Source organism: Lampris incognitus, chromosome 5, assembly GCF_029633865.1.
Source record: "Lampris incognitus isolate fLamInc1 chromosome 5, fLamInc1.hap2, whole genome shotgun sequence".
In the NCBI taxonomy this organism is placed as follows: Eukaryota; Metazoa; Chordata; class Actinopteri; order Lampriformes; family Lampridae; genus Lampris; species Lampris incognitus.
In genome coordinates, this window is record NC_079215.1 from 21,859,551 (window position 1) to 21,887,061 (window position 27,511).

General features: G+C 42.2%; 1 protein-coding gene across 1 annotated transcript in view; it reads right to left on the reverse strand.

The window, feature by feature from the left end:
- Positions 1-4,625: 4,625 nt before the first annotated feature.
- Positions 4,626-27,511, reverse strand: part of LOC130112903 (zinc finger protein 721-like) — a 79,623-nt gene continuing 56,737 nt past the window's right edge. The window contains exons 13-15 of the mRNA XM_056280426.1: positions 19,931-20,105; positions 8,238-8,360; positions 4,626-5,678 (exon numbers count right to left, since the gene is read on the reverse strand). Of these exons, the coding sequence (XP_056136401.1) occupies positions 4,987-5,678; positions 8,238-8,360; positions 19,931-20,105 (990 nt within the window). The 3' untranslated portion in view covers positions 4,626-4,986. The remainder of the gene's footprint in view (positions 5,679-8,237; positions 8,361-19,930; positions 20,106-27,511) is intronic.

Sequence of the window (27,511 nt, forward strand, 5' to 3'; positions counted from 1 at the left end):
TGTTTCTCAAGATCTTAAGAGACTGATCGCGCTGTTATTTGCGAGTGGATATGATCTGTCCTGACGTCACCAATACGGCTGCATGGGTTGCTGTGGTAACGACGTAGGCATCAGCAACTACGTACGCTGGTGACACTATTTACCAACACGGCAGCATGAGAAATGGAGATCCACCCTCTCGCCCTCCAAACAATCGCGCTATCAAGTCGTTGTGTTGAACTCTGTCGCACCAGACAAACTCAACGACGGAGGAGGCTGGTGTCATACATTGCGACGTTAAGTACCGAAGTCATGGCGGGCTTCACTGGATTGACCTCATTGTTGTGTGTCGCGTTGCGAGTGACGCAAAAGACAGTTTGAAATCCTATTTGGGCGGCCAGAACATGTTACTGAGACGCACCTGTAGAAATCCGATTGGAATAGTGTTTCAAACAATGGGGGGGCGGGGGGGTTGTTGTTGTTTTGTTTTTTGTTTTGTTTTTTTGCTTTCCAGACATTCTAAAATCAATCTGGATACGCCAAAAAACGGATTTGAGCTGGAAGTCTGAACAAGGCATTAGACGCTGGTTGCATGCCAGCACACATGTAACCTCAAATTCTTAACTATCTTAAAAGCAAATTCTTTAAAATTATTCAGCTTTCCAAGAAAAAAAAGGCAATACATTTTGATTGGACAGAATTATACAACACACTTATTAATGGCAAATTACAATCCTTAAAATCTTGACCAAAACAAATTCTATTTTGATGTTCTACCACTGACATAATCAAGATTTCTGGGATGTATGGCATTCCCTGAGAAAATGAGCAAATTAAAATCAATGATCTGAATCAAAATCTGAAAGTTTATAAGTGTTAATTAAGTACAGCAAATTCAAAGGTTTGCATTTTCTATATCAACATAAAAAAAGAAAGAAAAAAAGACACTGACATAAACTACAACCAAAAGAGAACCACGCAGTTTGGGCTTTTTGCATTTGTGAAAGTCAACATTTGTGAAAATTAGCAACTCTCCCAAAAAGTGAAGCAAAATTTCAGTGAGTCAAGACAAATCTACATGCTCCTACAATCACACTAACACAAATGAACATCCCACAAATGCCAAGCAAAATATTCAGCCCCACCTTTTTTATCCTTTTATTTTAAAGATCAATATAGCATGTCTTCCATGTAACTCGATAGAGGCAATGACGGGCAGATGTTAGCAAATTTTACCATGTACATTGGTTCCAATTCTTACCTTTGTATCATAGCATACTTAGACGGTTCTAGGGTCAATACAGTTGTAAAACCAGGTAAAACAGAAATGTATGGTTTGGTTCTTCAGTATTTGCTGGATAAACAAAAGCGATATTAAACCACAACTAATGTCCAAGTTAATAATAATCATAGCGTTTAATATTGAAATTAATCTTGAGTAGCCACGTTATTAGGTACACCTATTTAGTACCAGGGAGGACCCCCTTTTGACTCCAGAAGAGCTGAATTTTTAGTGACACAGGTTTAACAAGGTGTTGGAAACATTCCTTTGGGATTTTGGTCCATGTTGACTCAACAGCATCATGCAGTGCTTGCAGATCTGTAGATCACACATTCATGCTCTGAACCAGCGGTGGCTAACCATGTGCCATGGAGAGCCATGTGTATGCAGGTTTTCATTCCAACCCGACTCCACACCAGGTGATTTCACTGATACATTCTTCCTCTTTGGTTGAAGGTTGCTAATCAGTGAAATCACATGGTGTGGAGTCTGGCTGGAATGAAAACCTGCATACACATGGCTCTCCATAGCACATGGATAGCCACCCCTGCTCTGAACCTTCTGTTACTATTTATCGAAAAGGTACTCTACTGAATTGAGATCTGGGACTGTATAGACCATTGGGGAACACTGAACTCACACTCATGTTTGTGAAACCAGCTTGAGATGACATGTGCTTTGACATGAAACACAAAGTAGCCAATGGAAAACAGACTGTGGCCATAAAGGGATGAACATGCTTGACAACAATGCTTAGATACACTGTGTTATTCAAATTGGTATTAAAGAACCTAACCTAATGTTTTCCCTACACCATTACAAAACCACTACTAGCTTGTACCATTGACACAATACAGGATGGATTCATGCTGTTTATGCCACATTCTGACCTACCATCTGTGTGTGGGAGCAGAAATTTAGATTTTGTCAGACCAGGTGACATTTTTTGGAGTTCAATTGTCCAGTTTTGGTGATCCCACTCCCACTGTAGCGTCATCTTTCCATTCTTAGCTGACATGAGTAGTATCTGGCATAGTCTTCTGCTGCTGTGGCCAATTCACTTCAAGGTTCAACATGTTGCACATTCAGAGATGTTCTTCTGAACTGTTCTAAAGAATATTTTATTATTATTATTATTTGCGGCCTTCCTGTCAGGCCACTGAGTGTAAATATTCCAAAACTGATGACATCTTTTCATAAAGAGGTCTGATATATCTTGCTGTTGCACCTACCCTGATGAGCCAAAACATTTTGACCACCTGTCTAATATGCCGTTTGTCCACCGTGTGCTGCCACAACAGCACTGACCTGCTGAGGCGTGGACTCTACAAGACCCCTGAAGGTGTCCTGTGGTTAATGGCCCAAAACATTAGCAGCAGATCAAAGAAAGTTGAATCAGTTCATCTGGATACAACGTTTATTGACAGATACGTTTCATCACTCAAATAAGTGACATCTTCAGTCTAAACTGACTGCAGATATCCTCACCCTTATAAACAATACCGTACAATACAGTTGCCTAACGACCGAAACCAACGACCAGTTTCATATGTAAATATGGGTGTGACCTTTAACTAGAATTTCAAAGGCCATGTGTACCATTCACAGAGGATTAGGGATTGTTGCAATCACAGCATTGGAAAATGGCGACAGATGTATAATGACTGAAACCAACGACCAGTTTCATATGCAAATATGGGTGTGACCTTTAACTAGTTTCAAAGGCTATGTGTAATATTCACAGAGGATTAGTATTCAACCACATCAAGTTCACCTGGGAGGATGTGAAAAATGACAGGTTAGCCTTCTTAGACTGTGAAATTGCAATTGGTGATGGGGGACATTAAATTGTTGATGTTTACCACAAACCAACACATACTGATCAGTACTTAAGGTTTGACTCTCATCATCCACTGCAGCACAAACTAGGAGTCATCAGGACACTGTACCACTGAGCTGACAACGTCCCCACTGACACAGCGGCCGGGTAAGGGGAAAAATCCCACATTAAACAGGCCCTGGTTAAGTGTGGTTATCCTAACTGGGCATTTGTCAAAGCCAGGAAGACGCCCAAAGAGTGCATCAGCCAATCGAAGAGAGGAGGACAACAGCTGCGTAAGCATAAACGTAAACCAGTGGTGATTCCGTATGTGGCAGGAGTGTCAGAAAAGCTAAGATGCGTATTTTCAAAACACTGCATCTCAGTTGCTTTCAAACCCCCAAACACACTGTGCCAGAAGTTGGCCCACCCCAAGAATTGGGTCCCCTGGCATAAACAGAACAATATAGTGTATGCTGTTAAGTGCCAGGAGGATTGCTATAACTTGTACATGTAACTTGCCATGAAGGGGTGTACTTGGTCTGCAACGATGTTTAGGTAGGTGCCACATGTCAAACTGACGTCCACATGAATGGCCAGACCCAGGGTTTCCCAGCAGAACATTGCCCAAAGCATCACAGTCCCTCCACCAGCATGTTGTCTCCCCACAGTGCATCCTGGTGCCATCACTTCCCCTGCTAAACAGCGCACAAAGTCATCCACATGATCTAAAAGAAAATGGGACTCATCGGACCAGGCGACTTTCTTCCACTGCTCCAAGGTCTAGTTCCGACGCTTGCGTCCCCCATTGTAGGCGCTTTTGACACTGGAAAGGGGTTACCATGGGCACTTGGCAGCTACGCAGCAGGATGCGATGCACTGTGTGCTGTCTGTTCGGACCAGATAGGATAGCCTTCGTTACCCTCGTGCATCGATGAGCCTTGGGCACCCAACACCCTGTCGCTGGTTTGTGGTTTGTCCCTATTCGGACCACTGTTACTCAGGTCTTTAATCCTGCCCATTTCTCTTGCATCCAATACATTGATTACAAGAACTACTTGTTCGCTTACCATCTAATCGACCCAGACCTTGACAAGTGCCCTTGTTTGGAAATGAACGTTATTTGGTTTGCCTGTGAGTGGTCATAATGTTTTGGCTCATCAGTGTATAGTCACCATTTTCATTTCATGTTGAGTAAAGTTAGCAGTTGTTTGTATGGTTATAACCGGAGAACCAAACAATGAAATCCAGTTTCACTTATAACCTAGCCTACTTTCATTTCATCTCAATATCTTGCCTAAAAATCATTCTTTACCCAATTTCCACACACACAATTAAGTTTGAATGACAAATTTGGCAAAGAAAAAAAATTAAACAGACTGTAAATGATGGTAATTTGTACTACCACAGATCTTTATATTTGTGCAGTATTTCAATGCAACTAACGTAGATAAATGTGATAAACAGGAGATAATAGGACTGCTATTCTACTTGTAATTTAAAAACAGTTTCTAAGGTTTTAGAGAACTCTAGTCTTTGGTGGACATTTAATTGTTTTCTCTAATGCTGTTATTATTTGATTATTGAACATTAGCTAACCAAACAATTTAGCCAGACACATGGGATTTGCCTGCTGCCAGGTTATTGAGCCTTTTGACCCTTTTGGAGCATAACTAGCTAGCTTCCAACTGTTTTCTTTTTTTGGGTACCTCGTCTGGAAAAACATGTTGGCAAAGCATAATTTCCGGGCAAAACAGTGTTCTCTCGTTGGCTTTTCAGAGGTGCTTCTTGCAACCAATCCCTTTTTTTAATTCATATTCTTCTTATGTTTTGCCTAAAATCTTAGAAACTGTGATCTTTAGTTATTTGTGGTTCTAGTTTATATATCCTAGCCTAGTATTTTCAGTCATTTTGCTCTGTCACACGTCTCATCACCTGGAGAAGCAGTGTCACTCTGTGAGGAATCTTCTTCGTTTTTCATAATAAATGCTGAATCTTCCTCAGTCTGAACCAGGTCATGTTTTCGTTTGTGGAGTCTAAGGCTTTGAGAGCGACTAAAGCCCCTCCCACAAATGTCACAGCCATAGGGCCTCTCTCCTGTGTGGAGCCTGAAGTGGTTCTTAAGGCTTGATGCTCGAGTGAAACTCTTCTCACACTCAGGACAGTCAAACTTTTCCCCCAAGTGAATTTTCAAATGTTCCCTCAGGCGACCAGACTGGTTGAAACTTCTCTCACATACAGAGCAATGATAGGGCCTCTCTCCTGTATGTGTGAGGCGGTGCCTGTTCATTGCCCCTGAGTGTGCAAAACATTTCCCACAGTCAGGGCAAGAAAAAGGTTTCTCTCCTGTGTGGACTTTTTGGTGGCCTTTGAGCTGACCTTTCTGGGTAAACTGTTTCCCACAAAGGTTGCACTGATAAGGTTTCTCTCCTGAGTGAATTCTCATGTGTATTTGCAGTGCAGACAACTTGTGACAGTCTCTTCCACACAATCCACAGCAGTAGAAGCTCTTGGTCATAATTTTCTGCAACTTCTGGTGTGCTACAGGGGGAGGACTGCCCACCTCAGTATCAGCAACATCATCCGTAACCTCGGCGACTGTAGGAACAGAAATAGGAGTGTGAAAGCAATACATTAAGCAACATTTAACAGAAAATAAATCCATTATTTAGAAAATTATTCCCAGTTAAATGTCTGGGAAACTGGATTCCAATGGTAGGTACTATATCCCCCATATGTGACAATTCAGTGCCCTGTTAATATTTCTTGCACATTTTTAACAGAATGAAAACTATTAACCTGAAATAAACTTTGATTGTTATGATCTGCTCAGAAAAAGCAGACAGGTAGGTGCTGTGCTTAAGATGACATGCTTACCCAAAACATATCTTTTTAAAGTGCGTTTACCAAGGGCAACCCCCCTCTACTTTCTGTGACTCAGCTGTTGATCAGTTATGGGTTCTGTCATGTCAATGTGTTTCATTATCATTTTACATTTTTTTCACTCTATTAGGTTTAAATTTGTATTTTATTTTCACCCACATCACCCCCATTTTCTGCAAGTTTTCCTGTGCAATGTAATGATAAAAGACTGTTTAAAGTAACATGAGGAACATCAGTGAAAAGAGATCCTTACATTCATCCCTGCCCTGGGTTAGCTATTTAATAAACATCAAAACACATTAATGATGCCACATGTGAACTAATGTGTAAAACTGCACAAAAGCCCTCATTGACCAATGGACAGAGGTGCACATAACTGGTGCGCAGGTGCGCATGCATGGTCAAAATAAATGATGCACAGCAGATAATACAAAAAGAGGCGTTTTTGCATACCAACATTTTTGGGACACAATTACTTACTGAAACAACAGGATTTTCTCCATATATCACTGGTAAAAAAGTAATTGTGACAAATGTGTCAGTTTTAATAATCAGTTGTTAATCGTTCAACTTTTAGCCTTTGTTCTTGATTAAGTGGTGAGAAGTTGATTCGTTTTTTTTTCAAGTTAGCAAGGTTAACTGTTAAACGTTGAGGGCCAGCAAATAGTTAGCTTACGTTACAACTAGCTTAACATTACCTTTTTTGATAACACTTTCTATGAAGCTTGCATCTATAATGCTCTATAAGGGCATTAATAATATCTTATAATGTAGCTATAAGTCATTGTAAGATTCATTATAACCATGTATACGCCCTAACAACACCTCATAACCACCTTTATGATACATTATGTCAATCAATTATGAATGGTTATAATTTAAAATGGATTTATGCATTATAAATATGTCATCATTAGCCTGTTTATCTGTCAAATGTCATAATGCATCATAGCCAACTTGTTTTGCTGAAGTTTTGTAGAGATGCATAATGAGACTTCAGTGCTATTTCAGTCATATGCCATTCATAGTAAACCAGATTATAACCATGTACGTATGTCTATACAGCACCCAATAACCACCTTAATGACACATAAGGCATTATAGGGCATTATAAGGCATTATAGATGCAAGCAAGGCAAGTACAGGAAAGAGAGTTTCAAATGCTGATGCTGACAGGGAAAAGGCGGATGTATTGAGAAGTCTAATTCATGAGTTTGAAAACAGATGTGAATCACTTAAGTCATGTGATCAATTTTTAATTTTTGATCCTTCAACTTGGCTTCAAGAAATGCAAGCTCGCCACAGTTTTGGAAACACAACACTTACTAACATCCTCCAGAAATATGAGGTCAGCTTGTCTGTGGACAGAGGCTCCATTCTAAGAGAATGGATGTTTAAAGCAAGCAGGAAAACGTTTGGCATCCTCCTCTGTGTATAACTTGGTCAACACAGTGAAGATAAGTAATCCAGATAGTTACTCCAACATTCATAAAGTCCTTCTGTTGTCCCTTACACTGCCCTTGAGCAGTGCTGCACGTGAGAGGGGATTTTCACATCTCAATAATAATAAAAAGCAAGTACAGATCCTGCCTGTCAGACTCTCGCCTCTCATCCCTGATGCACATCCACTTGTCTAAGATGACAACAGAAACTTTTGACCCGAAGCCAGCTGTTGACTTATGGATGCAAACAGCTAATCGCAGACTCAACCAGGGAGACAGAAGTAGGCCTAAATCTTCATCTGCCTTGTTTGAAAGAGAGGAAGACGGTGAGAAGAGCAGTCAGGAGGGTAGTGATAACGACAGCTTGTAGGATAACCGTGCTGCGTACACTGATCATCTGCCTTGTTTGAAAGAGAGGAAGACAGTGAGAAGAGCAGTCAGGAGGGTAGTGATGACGACAGCTTGTAGGATAACCGTGCTGCGTACACTGAGTACCAAGCAACATCTCCAGGTGCTCCCTTGAGAACCAGACCAAAATAGTTATGTGCACCCCTGACAATGGAGCCTTTAAAATGTCAGCATTCATTGATCCTCAAGACCTGATGTAACTTTCCTATTAGCTTAGTTTAGATGTGACAGGAAATGGGGATGGGTAACCAATAGCCCAGCAACCTTTTGATCTTTCAATAACTACTACTGTCTAACAGCAGTACAGACCACATTTCACAGATGTGAAGGAGTAACTTGATTACATTGATAATATGTATCACTGTAATGCACAGTCACATTTAATATTAACAACCCTGTAATGTTTTTACTTTCTTCAGCTTACTATTGACAAGTTCTTCTTCTTCTTTCACTGTAATTTGAATTTCTGTGTTGCTCTCTTGGTGTTGTTCAAGCTCCCCTGGCATGGAATTTTCCTCACTAACTGGGATTTGGTCAAGAATTTCGGCTGTTGGGAAAAAAAAACAATCAGTCCAAGAAAGACGCAACCCAGGGATTAAAAAAAAAAAATCTGACTGACATTTTTTTTCAGGCCAAATGATTTTTTTTCTTCAAATTTTAAAAAAATGTAATTGATTTCGAAAAGGTTGGTACATGACAAGTTAACATATCAAGTGAGACATTTCACCGGTGACATCACTAATGGCTACAGCACTAGTCATAATCCAAAAAAGGATGCCCCCAGGCAAACAAACACAGGAATCACTTTTAAGGATCATCAAACAATGTAATATAATTTGAAAAAAATGATCCCTGATTGGTCCCTTATTATGGTTTCTATCAGTCATCCTATCAGCATGGATTCAGGCCAAGTCATACATACTCAGTGCATGTTTTTAATATATAATAATAATAATAATAATAACAATCATTACATTTATATAGTGCTTTTCTAGACACCCAAAGCGCTTCCAATGTAGCGAATTAAGGGGGCAACTAGGAAACCGCCACAGCCGGGAATCAAACCCGGATAACCCGGACCACAGGCGACTGCGCTAACCAGTCAACTAAAGGGTCCAACCCAAATTTTTTTATCTTATTTTAACACTAAACAAAACAATGTTTTTGTTTTACGTGAGCCCCTTATCACTCAACAGAAAAAGATTAAAAAAAAAAAAACTAACACCAGCTTCTGCAGGGCTTAGGCGCTGGGGTGGCTTGGGGATGGGAGTGGTTTGGTCGGGACGGGGAGTTTGGGCATTGTGCATTGTGAAAATATGCATTTTCACATCATCTTGGACGATTATCATTACAATATTTATAAAAACACAACATAGGTTGTTGTTTTTCACAGTAGACTCAGACATTAGTAAGAAAAGCAAAACAAATATGCTCACTGATGAACTAAGTGCTATATCCTAAAGTAATTCTTCACATTTTTGTCAGTGACTGGACTGTACGCCATGCAAAATAACACTGGTAAAAAAGATTTATAGAGCATGGATTTGAGCTGCAATTTTCTAGTCCCCCCATAGCCATTTGACAATGTAACAGCATTTGGCTGCTAACCAAAGTTTCTGTTCGGTTGGTCGTCTGTTGACAGTTCACTTTCCCAGTAGCCAGTAGTCAGCTGACAGTTACTGTAGTGAATCAATTCCTTTCTCACTCTCATTCCTCTCGCATAATTTAATTTTCTTAATTTTTTTATTTGATTTTCACAATTTAATTTTCTCTGACAGTTAACTTTTCAGGCTGTCTTTTTGAGCTCATCATCTGTGACAGACGTATTTCTTGGCTGTTTGACAGATTTTCTCCCTGGTTCATTTCCACAGTAAAGATGTCGGGAGACGCTAAGAACTCATTTTCACTTGTCATGAATTCATTTCCTCTGTAGTAGCAAAACACATTACAGCAGCCTTCTGAAACCCCTTCAGGTTAAACTGGACTAATGAAACAGTGTTGACAGACTGAAAGACACGGATCAAATGAAATGATGAAAGAAAACAGATTAAAAACACTAGCCTAGCAACATTAAGGCTACAAATAACCCATAATGCATCACTCTGTAAAATACCAGGTAAAATACACTACATTCAAAAACAATATTTGCTGTATTGAAGGAACATGTAATTGTCTAGTCCTGAAATATATGCCTCACTTTTTTAAAGCCAAGTTTCAGGAAAAAACATTTTTTTTGGTCTTTTAATAGGGTGTATCTTCTCTCTCCAGAGCGCTAGAGAATTCTAGGCATAGTTTTTGGCGGGGCCAGCCCTACACATGCGGTTGTCTGTCAGCGAGTGCCTGAAGGAGTGATTGGTCAGCCGACCAAAGACATCGCGGACATGCTAGCGAAGGTATTAAATTGCTGCTTGTGGATCAGAATCAGGATCAGAATACTTTATTCATCCCCAAGGGGAAATTGGGTTCTATTACAGACACTCACACTCTAATAACTAAAAACTAACAAGATACAAGATAAGAAAATAGAAACAGAAACAAATAGAAATAAAGATAAAATAAGAAATAGAAATAAGGATACTACTGACATGCCTCATTGCAAAAAAAAAAAGCCCAATTCACAAACACAGGCGCTAATAGCCACACAGTGTGAGTGAAGATTATTAGCGTCTTCAGACAGTTGGTGGTTACTGAAGCGTATTTATAAGGGGTGTCATACCCAGAACCCAGCCACTGAGGATGCACAAGCCAGTGCATTCTTAGTGCCGGTCCCAAGCCTGGATAAATGGGGAGGGTTGTGTCAGGAAGGGCATCAGGCGTAAAATCTTTCTGATCATAAATCGGATTTCCATACTGGATCGGTCGAGGCCCAGGTTACCAACGACCGCCACCGGTACTGTTGGCCAGCAGGTTGCCAGTGAAAACTATGCTACTGATGGGCGAAGAAGAAGGAGAGGGAGAAGGCATGTCCAGAGGTAGCAGGAGAGGAGGAAGGGTAGGAGTGTGGAGGTGAGAGTCGGAACTTTGAATGTTGGCACTATGACTGGTAAAGGGAAAGAGCTGACTGATACGATGGAAAGAAGAAAGGTAGGTATATTGTGTGTGCAAGAGACCAGGTGGAAGGGGAGTAAGGGCAGGAGCATTGGAGGTGGGTTCAAACTCTTCTACCATGGTACGAATGGGAGGAGAAATGAGGGAGGGGTAATTCTGAAGGAAGAGTATGTCAAGAGTGGGCTGGAGGTGAAGAGATTGTCAGACAGAGTGATGAGTATGAAGCTGGAAATCAAAGATGTATTGCTGAATGTTATCAGCGCACATGCCCTGTAAGTTGGGTGTGAGATGGAAGAGAAAGAAGAATTCTGGAGTGAGTTGGATGGCGTGGTGGAGAGGGTACCCAAGGAGGAGAGAGTGGTGATTGGAGTGGACTTCAATGGACATGTTGGTGAAGGGAACAGAGGTGATGAGGAGGTGATGGGTAGGTATGGTGTCAAGGAGAGAAATGTGGAAGGACAGATGGTGGTGGATTTTGCGAAAAGGATGGAAATGGCTGTGGTGAATACATATTTCAAGAAGAGGGAGGCACACAGGATGAAGTACAAGAGTGGAGGAACGTGTACACAGGTGGACTATATCTTGTGTAGAAGGCGCGATCTAAAAAGGATTGGAGACTGCAAGGTGGTGACAGCGGAGAACGTAGCTAGGCAGCATCGGATGGTGGTCTGTAGGATGACTTTGGAGACCAAGAAGGGGAAGAGAGTGAAGGCAGTTCCAAGGATCAAATGGTGGAAGTTGAAGAAAGAAGACTGTTGTGTGGAGTTCAGGGAGGAGTTAAGGCAGGCACTGGGTGGTAGTGAAGAGTTGCTGGATGGTTGGGCAACCACTGCAGAAATAGTGAGGGAGACAGCTACGAAGGTACTTGGTGTGTTATCAGGACAGAGGAAGGAAGACAAGGAGACTTGGTGGTGGAATGAGGAAGTACAGCAAAGTATACAGAGGAAGAGGTTGGCAAAGAAGAAGTGGGATAGTCAAAGAGATGAAGAAAGTAGACAGGAGTACAAGGAGATGCAGTGTAAAGCGAAGAGAGAAGTGGCAAAGGCAAAGGAAAAGGCGTATGGTGAGTTGTATGAGAGGTTAGACACTAAAGAAGGAGAAAAGGACTTGTACCAATTGGCTAAACAGAGGGACTGAGCTGGGAAGGATGTGCAGCAGGTTAGAGCGATCAAAAAGATGGAAATGTGCTGACAAGCGAGGAGAGTGTGCTGAGAAGGTGGAAGGAGTACTTTGAGGGGCTGATGAATGAAGAAAATGAGAGAGAGAAGGTTGGATGATGTGGGGTTAGTGAATCAGGAAGTGTAGTGGATTAGCAAGGAGGAAGTGAGGGCAGCTATGACGAGGATGAGGAGTGGAAAGGCAGTTGATCCTGATGACATACCTGTGGAGGCATGGAGATGTTTAAGAGAGCTAAATTGTTTAACACAATCTTGGAAAGTGAGAGGATGCCCGAGGAGTGGAGAAGAAGCATATTGGTACCGATTTTCAAGAATAAAGACGATATGCAAAACTGCAGCAACTACTACTACTACTACTAGACTGGAACGTAAATGGCGAAAATCAAAATTGGAAGTTTTTTACCTATCGTGGCATGAGTGTTTATTGAAATACAAGCGTGCTTTATCTACTGCAAAAACATCGTATCTCTCTCACTTAATAAATATTAATAAACATAACCCCAGATTTCTCTTTGACACTGTATCTAAACTTACTAAAAAGCAGTCGTCTATTAGCTGCTCACCATTCACAGCCCGTGAATTTCTAGATTTTTTCTGCAATAAGGTTGAGGAGATCTTAAACAAAATTAGTTCTTCAACTCCATCTACTCCTGCAGATCCTGTCATACTAAATTCATATCTACACAATGAGTCATTGTCAGTTCCAGTTATTACAGCTTTTGAGACTATCTCACTTGATACTTTGACTAAGTTCGTGTCAGCTTCTAAACCAACTGCTTGCCTACTTGATCCCTTACCAGCAAAACGTTTTAAAGACCTCTGGCCTTTTCTTGGACCTACAATGCTAGACATCGTTAATTTATCTCTTACTACTGGCATTGTTCCCAGCAGTTTTAAGACAGCTGTGGTTAAACCTCTACTTAAAAAACCGCACCTTGATCCAGGGTCTCTTAATAACTATCGGCCAGTCTCTAATCTTCCATTCTTCTCTAAAGTACTAGAGAGAGTTGTGTATCAACAACTTTTGACCCATATAAAAGAAAGCGATCTATATGAACCTTTTCAGTCGGCTTTCAGGCCCTGTCACTCCACTGAAACTGCTCTGACCAGAGTGGTAAATGATCTTCTACTGGCGATCGACTCTGATTCCACTTCTGTGCTTCTACTACTGGACCTCAGCGCAGCCTTTGACACCATTGATCACTGTATACTTTTGGATAGATTAAATTGTAATTTTGGTGTCTCTGGCTTAGCTCTCTCTTGGCTTAAGTCCTACATATCTGGAAGAACACATTGTGTCTGCTATAATAATATAATATCAAAATTTTCTGACATTAAACATGGTTTACCACAGGGCTCAGTACTTGGCCCTCTACTTTTCTCTCTTTACATTACACCTCTTGGCCAAATTATACGCAGTTACGGAATAAATTCCATTGCTATGCTGATGATACTCAGCTGTATGTGCCTATACGGGCTAGATGTGCCTAGAGGCCTGCTTGGCTACTGTGAAAAACTGGATGTCACTTAACTTTCTGCTTTTAAATTCAGATAAAACCGAGATGCTAGTCATTGGCCCTGCTAGACACAGACACCAATTTGATCAAGTAACGATAACAATCGACAACTCTGTGGTTTCACAAAGTGCGGCAGCCAAAAATCTTGGTGTTACGTTTGATCCCAGCCTTTCCTTTGATAAGCACAGTAAAGAAATCACCAAGACTGCCTTTTTCATTTACGTAACATATCTAAAATTCTGTCTTTTCTCTCCATGGCTGACACAGAGATTCTAATACATGCATTTGTTTTATCCAGACTTGATTACTGTAATGTTCTGTTCTCAGGTCTGCCACATTCTAGTACTAAAAGTCTTCAGATGGTTCAGAATGCTGCTGCAAGAATCCTAACTAAAACTAGGAAATTTGACCATATTACACCAATTCTTGCCTCCCTTCATTGGCTTCCTATCCATGTTAGATCAGAATACAAGGTGCTTCTGCTGACTTATAAAATCCTAAATGGGCTTGCTCCATCCTACCTGTCTGATCTCCTTAAACCTTACATGCCATCTCGAGCACTTCGTTCTCAAACTACAGGGCTCCTGTGTGTACCCAAAGTTAAAAAGAAGTCAGCTGGTGGCAGGGCCTTTTCCTATCGGGCTCCATTTTTGTGGAATAAACTGCCTGCTGCCATCAGACAATCGGAGTCTGTTGAGTCCTTTAAATCCAAACTTAAAACTCATCTTTTTGCCTTAGTTTACAATTAGTTGCCTTTAAGTTGAGTGCGTCACAACCTGTACTGGATGGCGGGTTGGTTTTCTGTCTCAATGAATTTACCAACCACTCTTCTGCCGACGAGATTATCGAGTATAGATTACAGAGTATAGATTATGACGAATTGATGACTTAATTGATTATGGCTAATGACTATTGCAAACTGTTCTCTTCTCTAACATGTCTTTTCTCTCTCTCTGAAAGATGTCTTCTCCTTTCTCTTTTTCTGTGTTGGAATGGTGTCATGTGAGTCTCTCTTGCATGCATGTGCAGTCGGTTCTCCTCCCAGGTCTCCGTGGTGATGGTGGCCGCCATTTGGATGCTGCCTGCCCTTCCACTCCTCACCTAAGTTTTTCTTATTACATGATGATGCTGGTCGCGTGGCTTGGGTCCTGGACTGCTCCGTTGGCACGTGGACATTGCTTGGCATCCTGTGCATCATGTTCTTCATAAATTTTATGTCCATTATAATTCTGTTATCCTCTTTCAATGTTGTATTATGTAAATTGCGTGAACACAACATCCATTGAACGCTGTCCATCTTGGGAGAGAGATCCCTCCTCTGTTGCTCTCCCTGAGGTTTCTTCCTATTTTTTCTCCCTGTTAAAGGGGTTTTTTAGGGAGTTTTTCCTTATCCAATGAGAGGGTCTAAGGACAGGATGTTGTGTTGCTGTTAAGCCCACTGAGGCAAATTTGTAATTTGTGATATTGGGCTATACAAATAAAATTGAAATAAATTGAAATAAAATACTTTCGGCTGCTCCCGTTAGGGGTCGCCCGGTGGATCATCTGTTTCCATTTCTTCCTGTCTTCTGCATCTTCCTCTGTCACACCAGCCATCTGCATGTCTTCCCTCACCACATCCATAAACCTTCTCTTTGGCCTTCCTCTTTTCCTCTTCCCTGGCAGCTCCACATTCAGCATCCTTCTCCCAATATACCCAGCATCTCTCCTCCACACATTAGCTGAATACTACTCCTTTGACAATAATTCCTTTCTTGAGCACAAAGAAAAGCCTCTCGTCAATGACAAAGCACCCCATATTTTTGAACACCTTTGGGGCATGGCAGGAGTCCCAGACAATTTTGGGAATAGATGTCTCATTACTAAGAAAGACCCGTTTATGGGATAACCCCAACATTCAAAATCTTATAGCTGATGGAACATTAAAGAAATGGGTCAATAATGGGCTGAAAACTGTTGGAATGGCAATATACTGTCTACATTTCAACAATTATCCATCCATTATCTGAACCGCTTATCCTGCTCTATCTCCCAAATTTAATTTGCCAAGACACAATCTCTTTAATACCTTCTTTAATAGCCTCTAAAATACCTTCAAATCAGACACTGGGTCCAAGATAATTCTATAGATTTTCCATTTATTCCAAATGAATCCCCCCTAAAGGATCATTTGCTTAACACACCAGCCTCCTCCGCTAGGGAACTGATATCCTCATTAAACAACATTCTAAATAGAAATCGACCAATCTATGATAGGTTGTCTATTAAACACAAATGGGAAACAGACCTAGAATGCAACTACAGTTACCCTGATTGGCAAAATATTTTGGAAAGATCTCAGACAGTTATAGTATCTACAAAACATAGGCAAATACAATTTTATATTTTTCACAGAACATATCTCACCCCACACAGGCTATACAGGATGGTGGGAATATATCCGCCATGTGCCAGAGGTGTAAGATAACTGAAGGCAACCTGCTCCATATGCTCTGGAGTTGCCCTTACCTGGAAGAGTTTTGGAAGTTCATTATAACCACTGTTTCAGATATCATAGTGTACAAACTACCATATGATCCCAGAATTTGGTTATTTGGTGATGTTGACATGCTAACAGTAACTCCCCATAAGAAGTATTTCATATTACTTGCCAGCAAAGCGGGGGGGGGGGAGATTATCCTTATAAATTGGAAATCAGAAAACTCACCATCACAAAAGCACTGGCTGAATGAACTTCCATCATATTGCACTCCAAAGAAGATTCTGTACAATGTCAGGAGAAAACCGGCAATATTTAATAAAGTTTGGGGCGCCTTCTTGTACTCTCTCCCTTCAATAAATCCACTTAGTTGATTCACTTATTAGAACTGCTGTAGTATTTTTCTTCCTTAACATATCTTTAAAGAACTTGATTTTTTTTCAAGAACAAGGGCGATGGGCAGAACGGCAGCAATTACAGAGGTATAAAGCTAATCAGCCACAGCATGAAGATATGGGAAAGAGTAATAGAAGCTAGGTTAAGAGGAGAGGTGACGATTAGTGAGCAGCAGTATGGTTTCATGACACAAAAGAGCGCCACAGATGCGATGTTTGCTTTGAGAATGTTGATTGAGAAGTATAGAGAAGGCCAGAAGGAGTTACATTGTGTCTTTGAAGATTTAAAGAAAGCATAGGACAGGGTGCCAAGAGAGGAGGTGTGGTATTGTGTGAGGAAGTCGAGAGTTGCAGAGAAGTACGTAAGAGTGGTGCAGGATATGAGGGAAGTGTGACAATGGTGAGGTGTGCTGTTGGAATGACATATGGGTTCAAGGTGGAGGTGGGATTACATCAAGGATCGGCTCTAAGCCCTTTCTTGTTTGCAGTGGTGATGGGCAGGTTGACAGACAAGATCAAGCAGGAGTCACCGTGGACTATGATGTTTGCAGATGACATGGTGATCTGTTGCAAGAGTAGGGTGCAGATTGAGGAGAGCCTGGAGAGGTGGAGGTACGCACTGGAAGAGGAATGAAAGTCAGTAGGAGCAAGACGGAATACCTATGTGTGAATAAGAGGGAGGACAGTGGAATGGTGAGGATGCAAGGAGTAGAGGTGACGAAGACGTATGAGTTTAAATACTTGGGGTTAACTGTCCAAAGTAACGGGGAGTGCAGAAGAGAGGTGACGAAGAGAGTGCAGGCAGGGTGGAGTGGGTGGAGAAGAGTGTCAGGAGTGATTTACAACAGAAGGGTACCAGCGGCATGCCGGCGCAGTGGTTAGTGTGGTCGCCTCACAGCAAAAAGGTTCTGGGTTAAAGCCCCGGGGTAGTCCAACCTTGGGGGGAGTCGTCCTAGGTCGTCCTTTGTGTGGAGTTGCATGTTGTCCCTGTGTCTGCGTGGGTTTCCTCTGGGTGTTCTGGTTCCCTCCCACAGTCCAAAGACATGTAGGTCAGCTAACTCGATCATACTAAATTGCCCCTGTGTGTGGGGGGGGGGGGCTGGCGGCCTGTCAAGGGTGTCTCCCCACCTGCCACCCAATGACTGCTGGGATAGGCTCCAGCATCCCCGTGACCCTGAGAGCAGGATAAGCGGTTAAGATAATGGATGGATGGATGGGGTACCAGCAAGAGTTAAAGGGAGGGTTTACAACATGGTTGTGAGACCAGCTATGTTATATGGTTTGGAGACAGTGGCATTGACGAAAAGACAGGAGGTGGAGCTGGATTTGGCAGAGTTGAAGATGTTAAGAATTTCATTTGGAATGACGAAGAAGGACAGGATTAGGAACGATTATATTAGAGGGACAGCTCAGGTTGGACGGTTTGGAGACAAAGCAAGAGAGGCAAGATTGTGATGGCTTGGACATGTGTGGAGGAGAGATGCTGGGTATATTGGGAGAAGGATGCTAAATATGGAGCTGCCAGGGAAGAGGAAAAGATGAAGGCCAAAGAGGAGGTTTATGGATGTGGTGAGAGAGGATATGCAGGTGGCTGGTGTGACAGAGGAGGATGCAGAGGACAGGAAGAAATGGAAAACGATGATCCGCTGTGGGGACCCCTAATGGGAGCAGCTGAAAGTAGCAGTAGCAGTAGTAGTAGTAGTTGACTCACCTACAGCTGCGCTCCCACTCATTGTTTTGACCCTGGCTTCCCATTATCCAACTCTATCAACAATGCCCAACACACATTTGAAACCACTGCTCCTTGCTAGAGTTGAATCACAAACCTTAAACCTTTGCAGGCAAAACAAGCTAGCCAGTAGGGATGGAGAAAACTCACAAACTTGAACTTGATCTGTAGCATCGCTTGCATACAATAGCTAGGGGCTTGCTGGAATCCTTTGCCTTTCCTGGATAATTCGCCTCAAATGTGAAGTAGCTGATATTTTCTGTTTTCTTTGTCAATCAAAATCGGTTGCGGAGGCAAGGCAATCCGTAGGCTACTTGCCGTCTTTAGTTTAATAAGCTACATTAACAACATGACAACAAGACCAAATGGAGCACGTGACGACTTGAGAAGTGGGAGCTCGATGTGGACTTCTGTGTGTGTGTGTGTGTGTGTGTGTGTGTGTGTGTGTGTGTGTGTGTGTCTCAGAGCAGAGCAGGTGAGAAATATGGGAAGTAATTGTTTTGGGGAGCTCTGATAGATCGCCTAGTAGTTAATTCTAAGCTAAAGGAAAATAGAAGAATGTTGAAATAATTTTCCAGGACAACACAAGATTTTCCAGGACATTCCTAGTTTTTCTCTAATTTTCCATGTGTTTTCCATGACTGGAAAATTGGTCAGCTATTTTCCAGGTTTTCCAGGACTCATGGGAACCCTGATAACATATTTGTTAAATGCGATCCAGAAACATCTCACTTTGGTAATAAAATTAAGAGCCAAGCATGGTGAGACTTGTATGTTACACCGGTCGCCAATATCCAAAACAAAGTTCAACATAAATGAAACGTTCAATACATATGTGTAATAGTGTTTGATGTTTTTACATTATTTATCATACATCATTCATCATACATCATTTGGCTCTTATTCCTGAGTTGAGCCAAACGACCTGGCTCACTAAAAAGAGCCGGATTTCCCGTCACTATAACTGGACTGTCTTCTATTTGGTCTAGCAAACTTGTTAGCAGCGTTGGTATAATCAAAAATGCTTGCTGTGACATGGCACAAAATTTGCTTGGTCATTTTTGAGGCACGCGATCAAACCCGCAAGGAAAGCAAAGCGAGATTTCGCTTCACGTTCGGTTAAAACACACAGTCAGGTGGAGCGACAAGCGGAGCACAATCTCGTGGAAGTGTCGCGGTCGTGCTCATCTCAAGCACAAGCCCGCACACCCCAGAGTTAAATTGTCTTGAACTTTTTTCTACGTGACGCGCAGTGGCACCCCTCAAAATGGATAGACTGATCCTTGCTGTGTGTGAGTTAGTTTTGTTATTTAGTTATAAACTCTTTCTTTCAATATTTCTATAAGATATATTGTAATATGTTACTAACCTATAAAAAAATACAGTTGTACCGGCAGGGATACACTAGACTACAGAAACCGTTTCCATGGTTACCATGCGTAGAGTGTCTGGTATTTACTCGCGGAGCGCTTCTGAGGAGCCTAGTGAGACCCCACGGACCATAGCGGGTATGCAGGAGGAGTGTCATTTATCGACTGAAAATATCATTAGAGGCTGAGAAAAAAATGCTTAGGCACTGCGCCTGGGTCTTGTAAGGAAAACCCTGCACTGATCTCATATACGGCCTCTCTGGAATCCAGCTGACGGAAATCTGTGGTAACGAAGGAGAACTTTAATCCCTGCGGAACCATTATTAAGATCTGAAGAAAATAAATTAAATTTTTTCCAGTACATAACAGAATAATTCATACATAGTCTCATTTTTACTTACCACATAAAGGCTCCTCTTCTTCCTCTTCTTTTACTATGACATTCATTAGTGGACTAGAAGAGTCATCCTCCATCAGGTCTTCTGGTTTATCATTCCATTGTGATGCTTTGTCACAGTTAGGAACCTCTGAGGAATGGGCCTCCGCTTCATTTGGTGCATTCTCATCAGCTGAGACCTACAGAAACAGATAAGCAAGAATTTGGTTACCGTATTTCCCGGACTACAAGTCGCACCGCAGTAAAAACAGTGTTGTTGCAAGGAAAACACACACACACACACACACACACACACACATTATATGTATAATCCAGTGAGTCAAACAGGCCTGTACTGTCTCATAAAGAATTTACTTGAATCACTGGATTATTTTGTTCCTTATTTATTGAGCTCTTTTCCTACCGTTGAGTGTTTTATATATATATATTCCAGTGAGTCAAGTAAATACTTTATGAGACAGTACAAGCCTGTTCCATGCCATAAGCAATCATCAGCTGTCAATAAAGCGACATGGGAAAGGACATACCATTTAATGCCTCATCGTGCACATCACATGCACAACGTCCAATGGGGAAGGAAGAGGTGCGACATTCAAAAATTCAAAAACACATGATGGCTAATGGTCCAATGGGGGGGGGGGGCGCTTGGTATTTGTCTACTGTCATGATTTATTTATAATTACAAAATAGGTGCTTATATCTATGTCAGCAACTGCTGGCCAATTCATTCCTGTTATTCAATGTGGACACTCCTGGTTTGCAAATGATAAAATATTTTTTCAGTTAGACATAGATTGCACATTTTACTGCTGGTTGAATATGCCCTGTTCTTTGAGAGGATTTTCCAGGTGGTTGAATAATTAATGTTTCTGTCCGCCAACGACCAAATATAATAGCTTAAAGATGTTACATTCTTTAAACGGTTGTTTCTAAAGCTACACGTGTGCATTAAACCTCTTTTTGAATGTTCCCTCTGTTAGGCCAACGTATGTCTATATTTTGCCATTGTCATTTCTCGTCACCGTAGCTTGGTAGATAACCCCTTTCGTCTGGCATTTACTTTTGAGGGGGCATGAGTCATTCACACGGCAGTTGCAGTTGGGGGAGTCCAATTGTGACGAAGGTGTCATTGATTTGTTCATGATTCTTGTGTTGTGGGACGACATTATTATTCCTGAATGTTAGGCATGCAGCTGTAACTAATTTTGATGGTGTTCCTATTGAATATCTTCCTCAGTTGATGCTCCGGGGTAAAGCACTTATCCAAAAGTTCAAAAAACTGCTTATTGATGTTTGTGGCCACGGTGTAACTGTAGGGTGGCTTGTACCAGGTGATGTTTCGTTTTCTGCTACGTTTGTTGATTTGTTGGTAGTCTGTTTAATGGTGGGTTGTACTTGAGCCTAAAATTGTAGCCGCTCTTTTGTAATGCATCTTGGTATGGGGGTGTAGCTTCATTGAAGATGGATTCATTAGGTGATAATTTTGAGTCTTCTATTAATGCTTTCTGGGATGTTCTGTATAGTACATATATATATATATATATATATATATATATATATATATATATATATATATATATACACATACATACATACACACACATATATACGTGTGTGTGTGTATGTATGTATGTATATAATATATATATATATAGAGAGAGAGAGAGAGAGAGAGAGAGAGAGAGAGAGAGAGAGAGAGAGAGAGAGAGAGAGAGAGAGAGAGAGAGAGAGAGAGAGAGAGAGAGAGAGAGAGAGTGTATATATGATTGCTTATGGCATGAAACAGGCTTGTACTGTCTCAAAGAATTTACCTGACTAACTGGCTTATTTTGCTTCGGTGTATAAGTCGCATTTTTATATGGTGGTACAGTAGTGATGCGCGGGTCAGGATTTTTTTAACACCCGCACCCACCTGACGCATTATGAAAGCCAATCCGAACCACCCGACCCACTAAAATATGCGTCAATTAACCACCCGAACCCGATCCGACCTGCAAACCTCCAAATTTAGCCCAGGCTAGCAAAGTGAGCAGTGTTGTACTAGTTCGTTTTGGGCTGTTTGCCCAGCATAATACACTGATTGCAAGGCATTGTATCTTAGCCTAATAGTGTCTGGGTCCAGGCTACTAAATAAACAGACGAATTGTTCCAAACGATGTTCTTTATTGCTGAATAGCAGTAAAACAAGTAACTCAAATAACGCTTGGATACAACGTGGATACAACGTTTACTGACAGATACATTTCATCACTTGCTTTTATTTATGCTGTTTTTGTTTTGCTCTTACTTGTTTGGTCTTACTCTTGTTTTTACTTTGTTGTGAAGCACTTTTTGGCATTGTTTTAGAAAAAGTGCTATATAAATAAATATATTATTATTATTATCTGTGACCTCTCGAGTCTAAACTGACTGCAGGTATCCCCACCCTTATAAACAATACGACATAACGCATAACGACTGAAACCAACGACCAGTTTCATGTGCAAATATGGGCGTGACCATTAACTAAAGTGTTAATGGCCAGGTGTACTTGTCACAGAGGATTTGGGAATGTTTGCAATCACAGCATTGATGGCGACAGATGTACGCTTAGCCCCCTGCCCCCAATTCAGGGACGATCGTCCCCTCTTAACATGGATGGCCTCTTAACATAGTCATGCCCATATTTGTATATGAAACTGGTCATTGGTTCCAGTCGTTATGCAATTGTATTGTTTATAAGGGTGGGGATACCTACTTATATGGTGTGCTATAAAGCCCCTTGAGGGAACGTTGTAATTTGTGATATTGAGCTACACAAATAATATTGACTTTTTTTTTGCTGTGGATCCCCCCCTTTTTTTTTCCCCCCCTAATTGTGTCCAGCCAATTACCCCGCTCTTCCGAGCCTTCCCAGTCACTGCTGTACCCCCTCTGCCGATCCAGGGAGGGCTGCAGACTACCACACGTCTCCTCCGATACACATGGAGCCACGAGCCGCTTCTTTTCACCTGACAGTGAGGAGTTTTGCCAGGGGCACGTAGCACGTGGGAAGATCACACTATTCTGTCCAGTTCCCCCCAACAGGCGCCCCGACCAACCAGAGGAGGCGCGAGTGCAGTGACCAGGGCACATACCCACATCCGGCTTCCCACCCGCAGACACGGCCTGTAGGGACTGTAGTGTCTGTAGGGATGCCCAACCAAGCCGGAGGCGGACTAGACCGCTACGCTATCCGCATGCCCCATCCATCCATATCCAAACCGCTTATCCTGCTCTCAGGGTCGCGGGATGCTGGATCCTATCCCAGCAGTCATTGGGCGCCAGGCGGGGAGACATCCGGGACAGGCCGCCAGACCATCACAGGGCCCCCACACACACACACACACATTCACACCTAGGGACAATTTAGTACGGCCAATTCACCTGACCTACATGTCTTTGGACTGTGGGAGGAAACCGGACCACCCAGAGGAAACCCACACAGATACGGGGAGAACATGCAAACTCTACACAGATGACAACCTAGGATGATACCCAAGGTCAGACTACCCTGGGGCTCAAACCCAGGACCTTCTTGCTGTGTGCCACCGTGCCGCCACCGAGACACCCTGACTTGACTTATTCTTTTAGAGAAAATGAAGATGAGATGAGAAAATATACCGTCCAGTTTGTCTAATAGTGTCGCAATAGTGGATCCAACAGACCGTTCCACATCAGCAGCAGCCAACGGCACTCCTCTGTATATCACTTCGGTATTTTTTTTTTCCACCCGCATAACCCTATTCCTAAACACACCCTAACCCTAAGCAACCTAACCAACGGAAGCAACGCATAATGGTCAATCAGAGGCAGAGTTCCCAGAATGTGGGTAGGAAAAAAAATTAGGTATATCAAACACATCTCATATTAGATAAATGGTTGTGATAGGCCCAATCCATGCCAAGTTGGCTGGAAATGTCTGAACGGGAGGGTGGCCAGAATGACTTGACATATACACTCACTGGCCACTTTATTAGGTACACCTTGCTAGTACCGGGTTGGACCCCCTTTTGCCTTCAGAACTGCCTTAATCCTTCGTGGCATAGATTCAACAAGGTACTGGAAATATTCCTCAGAGAGTTTGGTTCATATTGACATGATAGCATCACGCAGTTGCTGCAGATTTGTCGGCTGCACATCCATGATGCGAATCTCCCGGTCCACCACATCCCAAAGGTGCTCTATTGGATTGAGATCTGGTGACTGTGGAGGCCATTTGAGTACAGTGAACTCATTGTCATGTTCAAAAAACCAGTCTGAGATGATTCGAGCTTTATGACATGGCGCGTTATCCTGCTGGAAGTAGCCATCAGAAGATGGGAACACTGTGGTCATAAAGGGATGGACATGGTCAGCAACAATACTCAGGAAGGCTGTGGCGTTGACACAATGCTCAATTGGTACTAAGGGGCCCAAAGTGTGCCAAGAAAATATCCCCCACACCATTACACCACCACCACCAGCCTGAACCGTTGATACAAGGCAGGATGGATCCATGCTTTCATGTTGTTGACGCCAAATTCTGACCCTACCATCCGAATGTCGCAGCAGAAATCGAGACTCATCAGACCAGGCAACGTTTTTCCAATCTTCTATTGTCCAATTTTGGTGAGCCTGTGCGAACTGTAGCCTCAGTTTCCTGTTCTTAGCTGACAGGAGTGGCACCCGGTGTGGTCTTCTGCTGCTGTAGCCCATCTGCCTCAAGGTTCGACGTGTTGTGCGTTCAGAGATGCTATTCTGCATACCTCGGTTGTAATGAGTGGTTATTTGAGTTACTGTTGCCTTTCTATCAGCTCGAACCAGTCTGGCCATTCTCCTCTGACCTCTGGCATCAACATGGCATTTTTGCCCACAGAAGTGCCGCTTACTGGATATTTTCTTTTTCAGCCCATTCTCTGTAAACCCTAGAGATGGTTGTGCATGAAAATCCCAGTAGATCAGCAGTTTCTGAAATACTCAGACCAGCCCGTCTGGCACCAACAACCATGCCACGTTCAAAGTCACTTAAATCACCTTTCTTCCCCATTCTGATGCTCGGTTTGAACTGCAGCAGATCGTCTTGACCATGTCTACATGCCTAAATGCATTGAGTTGCTGCCGTTTGATTGGCCGATTAGAAATTTGCGTTAACGAGCAGTTGGACGGGTGTGCCTAATAAAGTGGCCGGTGAGTGTATATGTGTGGTTTTCATAGTATCTGCCAAACAATAAAAGGCAATACACTGTTTGCTGTGATTGATTGCACTCCCTCACAACATCACTACAGGTAAGCATACAAAAATAGTCAGTTTATTCAGTATTATTATAATAATTTTTACATAGTCACATTCACACCACAGAGTAGCCACAAAGACATGCAGTCACCTTTTTTTTTTCAACAGCACCACACTGGAGACATCAACACACCCCAAACTAACTCCTCCCCACTGAATGACCCTCATCATCAATTTACTACAGCCTCAGTTGAGTGAGAGTGAGAGTGAGAGTGAGAGTGAGAGAGAGAGAGAGAGAGAGAGAGAGAGAGAGAGAGAGAGAGAGAGAGAGAGAGAGAGAGAGAGAACGAGAGAACGCAGGGTGTGAAGAAACAGCCAGGGTGCACTAACAACCCATGTTTGTATTTTAATAAAAAACAGAAAAAGTAAACTGTGAATTGGACTGTCACTGAAATATCATGCAAAAAATAACCAAAAAGAAAAACACATATGTAACGTGCATGGATAAGTAGACACGTTGGTCCTTGACTAATGGGTCCGACCTGCAAACCTCCAAATTTAGCCCAGGCTAGCAAAGTGAGCAGTGTTGTACTAATTCGTTTTGGGCTGTTTGCCCAGCATAATACACTGATTGCAAGACATTGTATCTTAGCCTAATAGTGTCTGGGTCTAGGCTACTAAATAAACAGACGAATTGTTCCAAACGACATATGACTTGACATATATATTTGTGGTTTTCAGAGTATCTGCCAAACAATAAAAGGCAATACCTGTTGGCTGTGATTGATTGCACTCCCTCACAACATCACTACAGATAAGTATACGAAAATAGTCAGTTAACTCAGTATCATTATAATAATTTTTACACAGTCACATTCACAGCATAGAATAGCCACAAAGACATGCAGTCACCTTTTTTTTTAACAGCACAACACTGGAGACATCAACACACCCCAAAATAACTCCTCCCCACTGAATGACCCTCATCGTCAATTTACTACAGCCTCAGTTGAGCGAGAGAGAGCGAGAGAGAACACAGGGTGTGAAGAAACAGCCAGGGTGCACTAACTATCCATGTCTGTATTTTAATAAAAAAGAGAAAAAGTAAACTGTATCAAAAGACTGTCACTGAAATATCGTGCAAATAAGAACCAAAAAGAAAAATACACGTAAAAATCAAAAACCAAAAAATGGGCCCCAGACACACAACAAACTCACAAATAGGCTACTTTCCACACAAAACACACTCAAATATGCAGAGAGGACACGACGCGCACACAAGGCACTATTGAATAAAATTCAGCGACACACTCTTCCAGCCGAGAAATACAGACATATGCAACACTATTTAGGCTATTTATTTTTTCCCCCCTTTTTCTCCCCAATTGTACTTGGCCAATTACCCCACTCTTCCGAGCCTTCCCGGTCACTGCTCCACCCCCTCTGCCGATCCGGGGAGGGCTGCAGACTGCCACGTGCCTCCTCCGATACATGTGGAGTTGCCAGGCGCTTCTTTTTACCTGACAGTGAGGAGTTTCGCCAGGGGGGGTGTAGCGCGTGGGAAGATCACGCTGTTCCCCCTCCGAACAGGTGCCCCGACCGACCAGAGGAGGCACTAGTGCAGCGACCAGGACACATACCCACATTCGGCCTCCCACCCCCAGACACGGCCAATTGTGTCTGTAGGGACACCCCACCAAGCCGGAGGTAACACAGGGATTCGATCCGGCGATCTCCGTGCTGGTAGGCAACGGAACAGACCGCCACGCTACCCGGACGCCCCTTTATTTAGGCAATTTAAATGAGAAACCTGTTTTAGAGCTATACATTTTTCACCATGAATTAACACGCCCTACTTTAAAATGTAAGAACAAAATATTTATAAAGCAGTTACACAGCATGATGTCTCATACTATTATTACAAATACCTACGTTTAAATAATCAATATTATTTTATATGTATATAGCATATATACTTATCATTATATATTTTAATGTGAACCTATTTTTGCAGTTTTTAACACACAAACACAGATCTGGTTTATTCCTTAATTATTCAATTTTACAGCCTATGTATTTTATGTCAGTCCCCCCCCCAAATACACACAACTGTCATATACAACGTGACCACCAAATGGAGCGGTATTCTATCCTATTCTACTCTATTCTATACTAACAGGCCGTTCTAATTAACTCAATAACTGCATTTAGACATCTATCCATTCATTATCCAAGCCACTTATCCCAATCGAGGTCAAGGAGATACTGGAGCCTATCCCAGCAGTCATTGGGAGGCAGGTGGGGAGACACCCTGAACAGGCCGCCAGTCCATCCCAATCATGTCTAAATGAC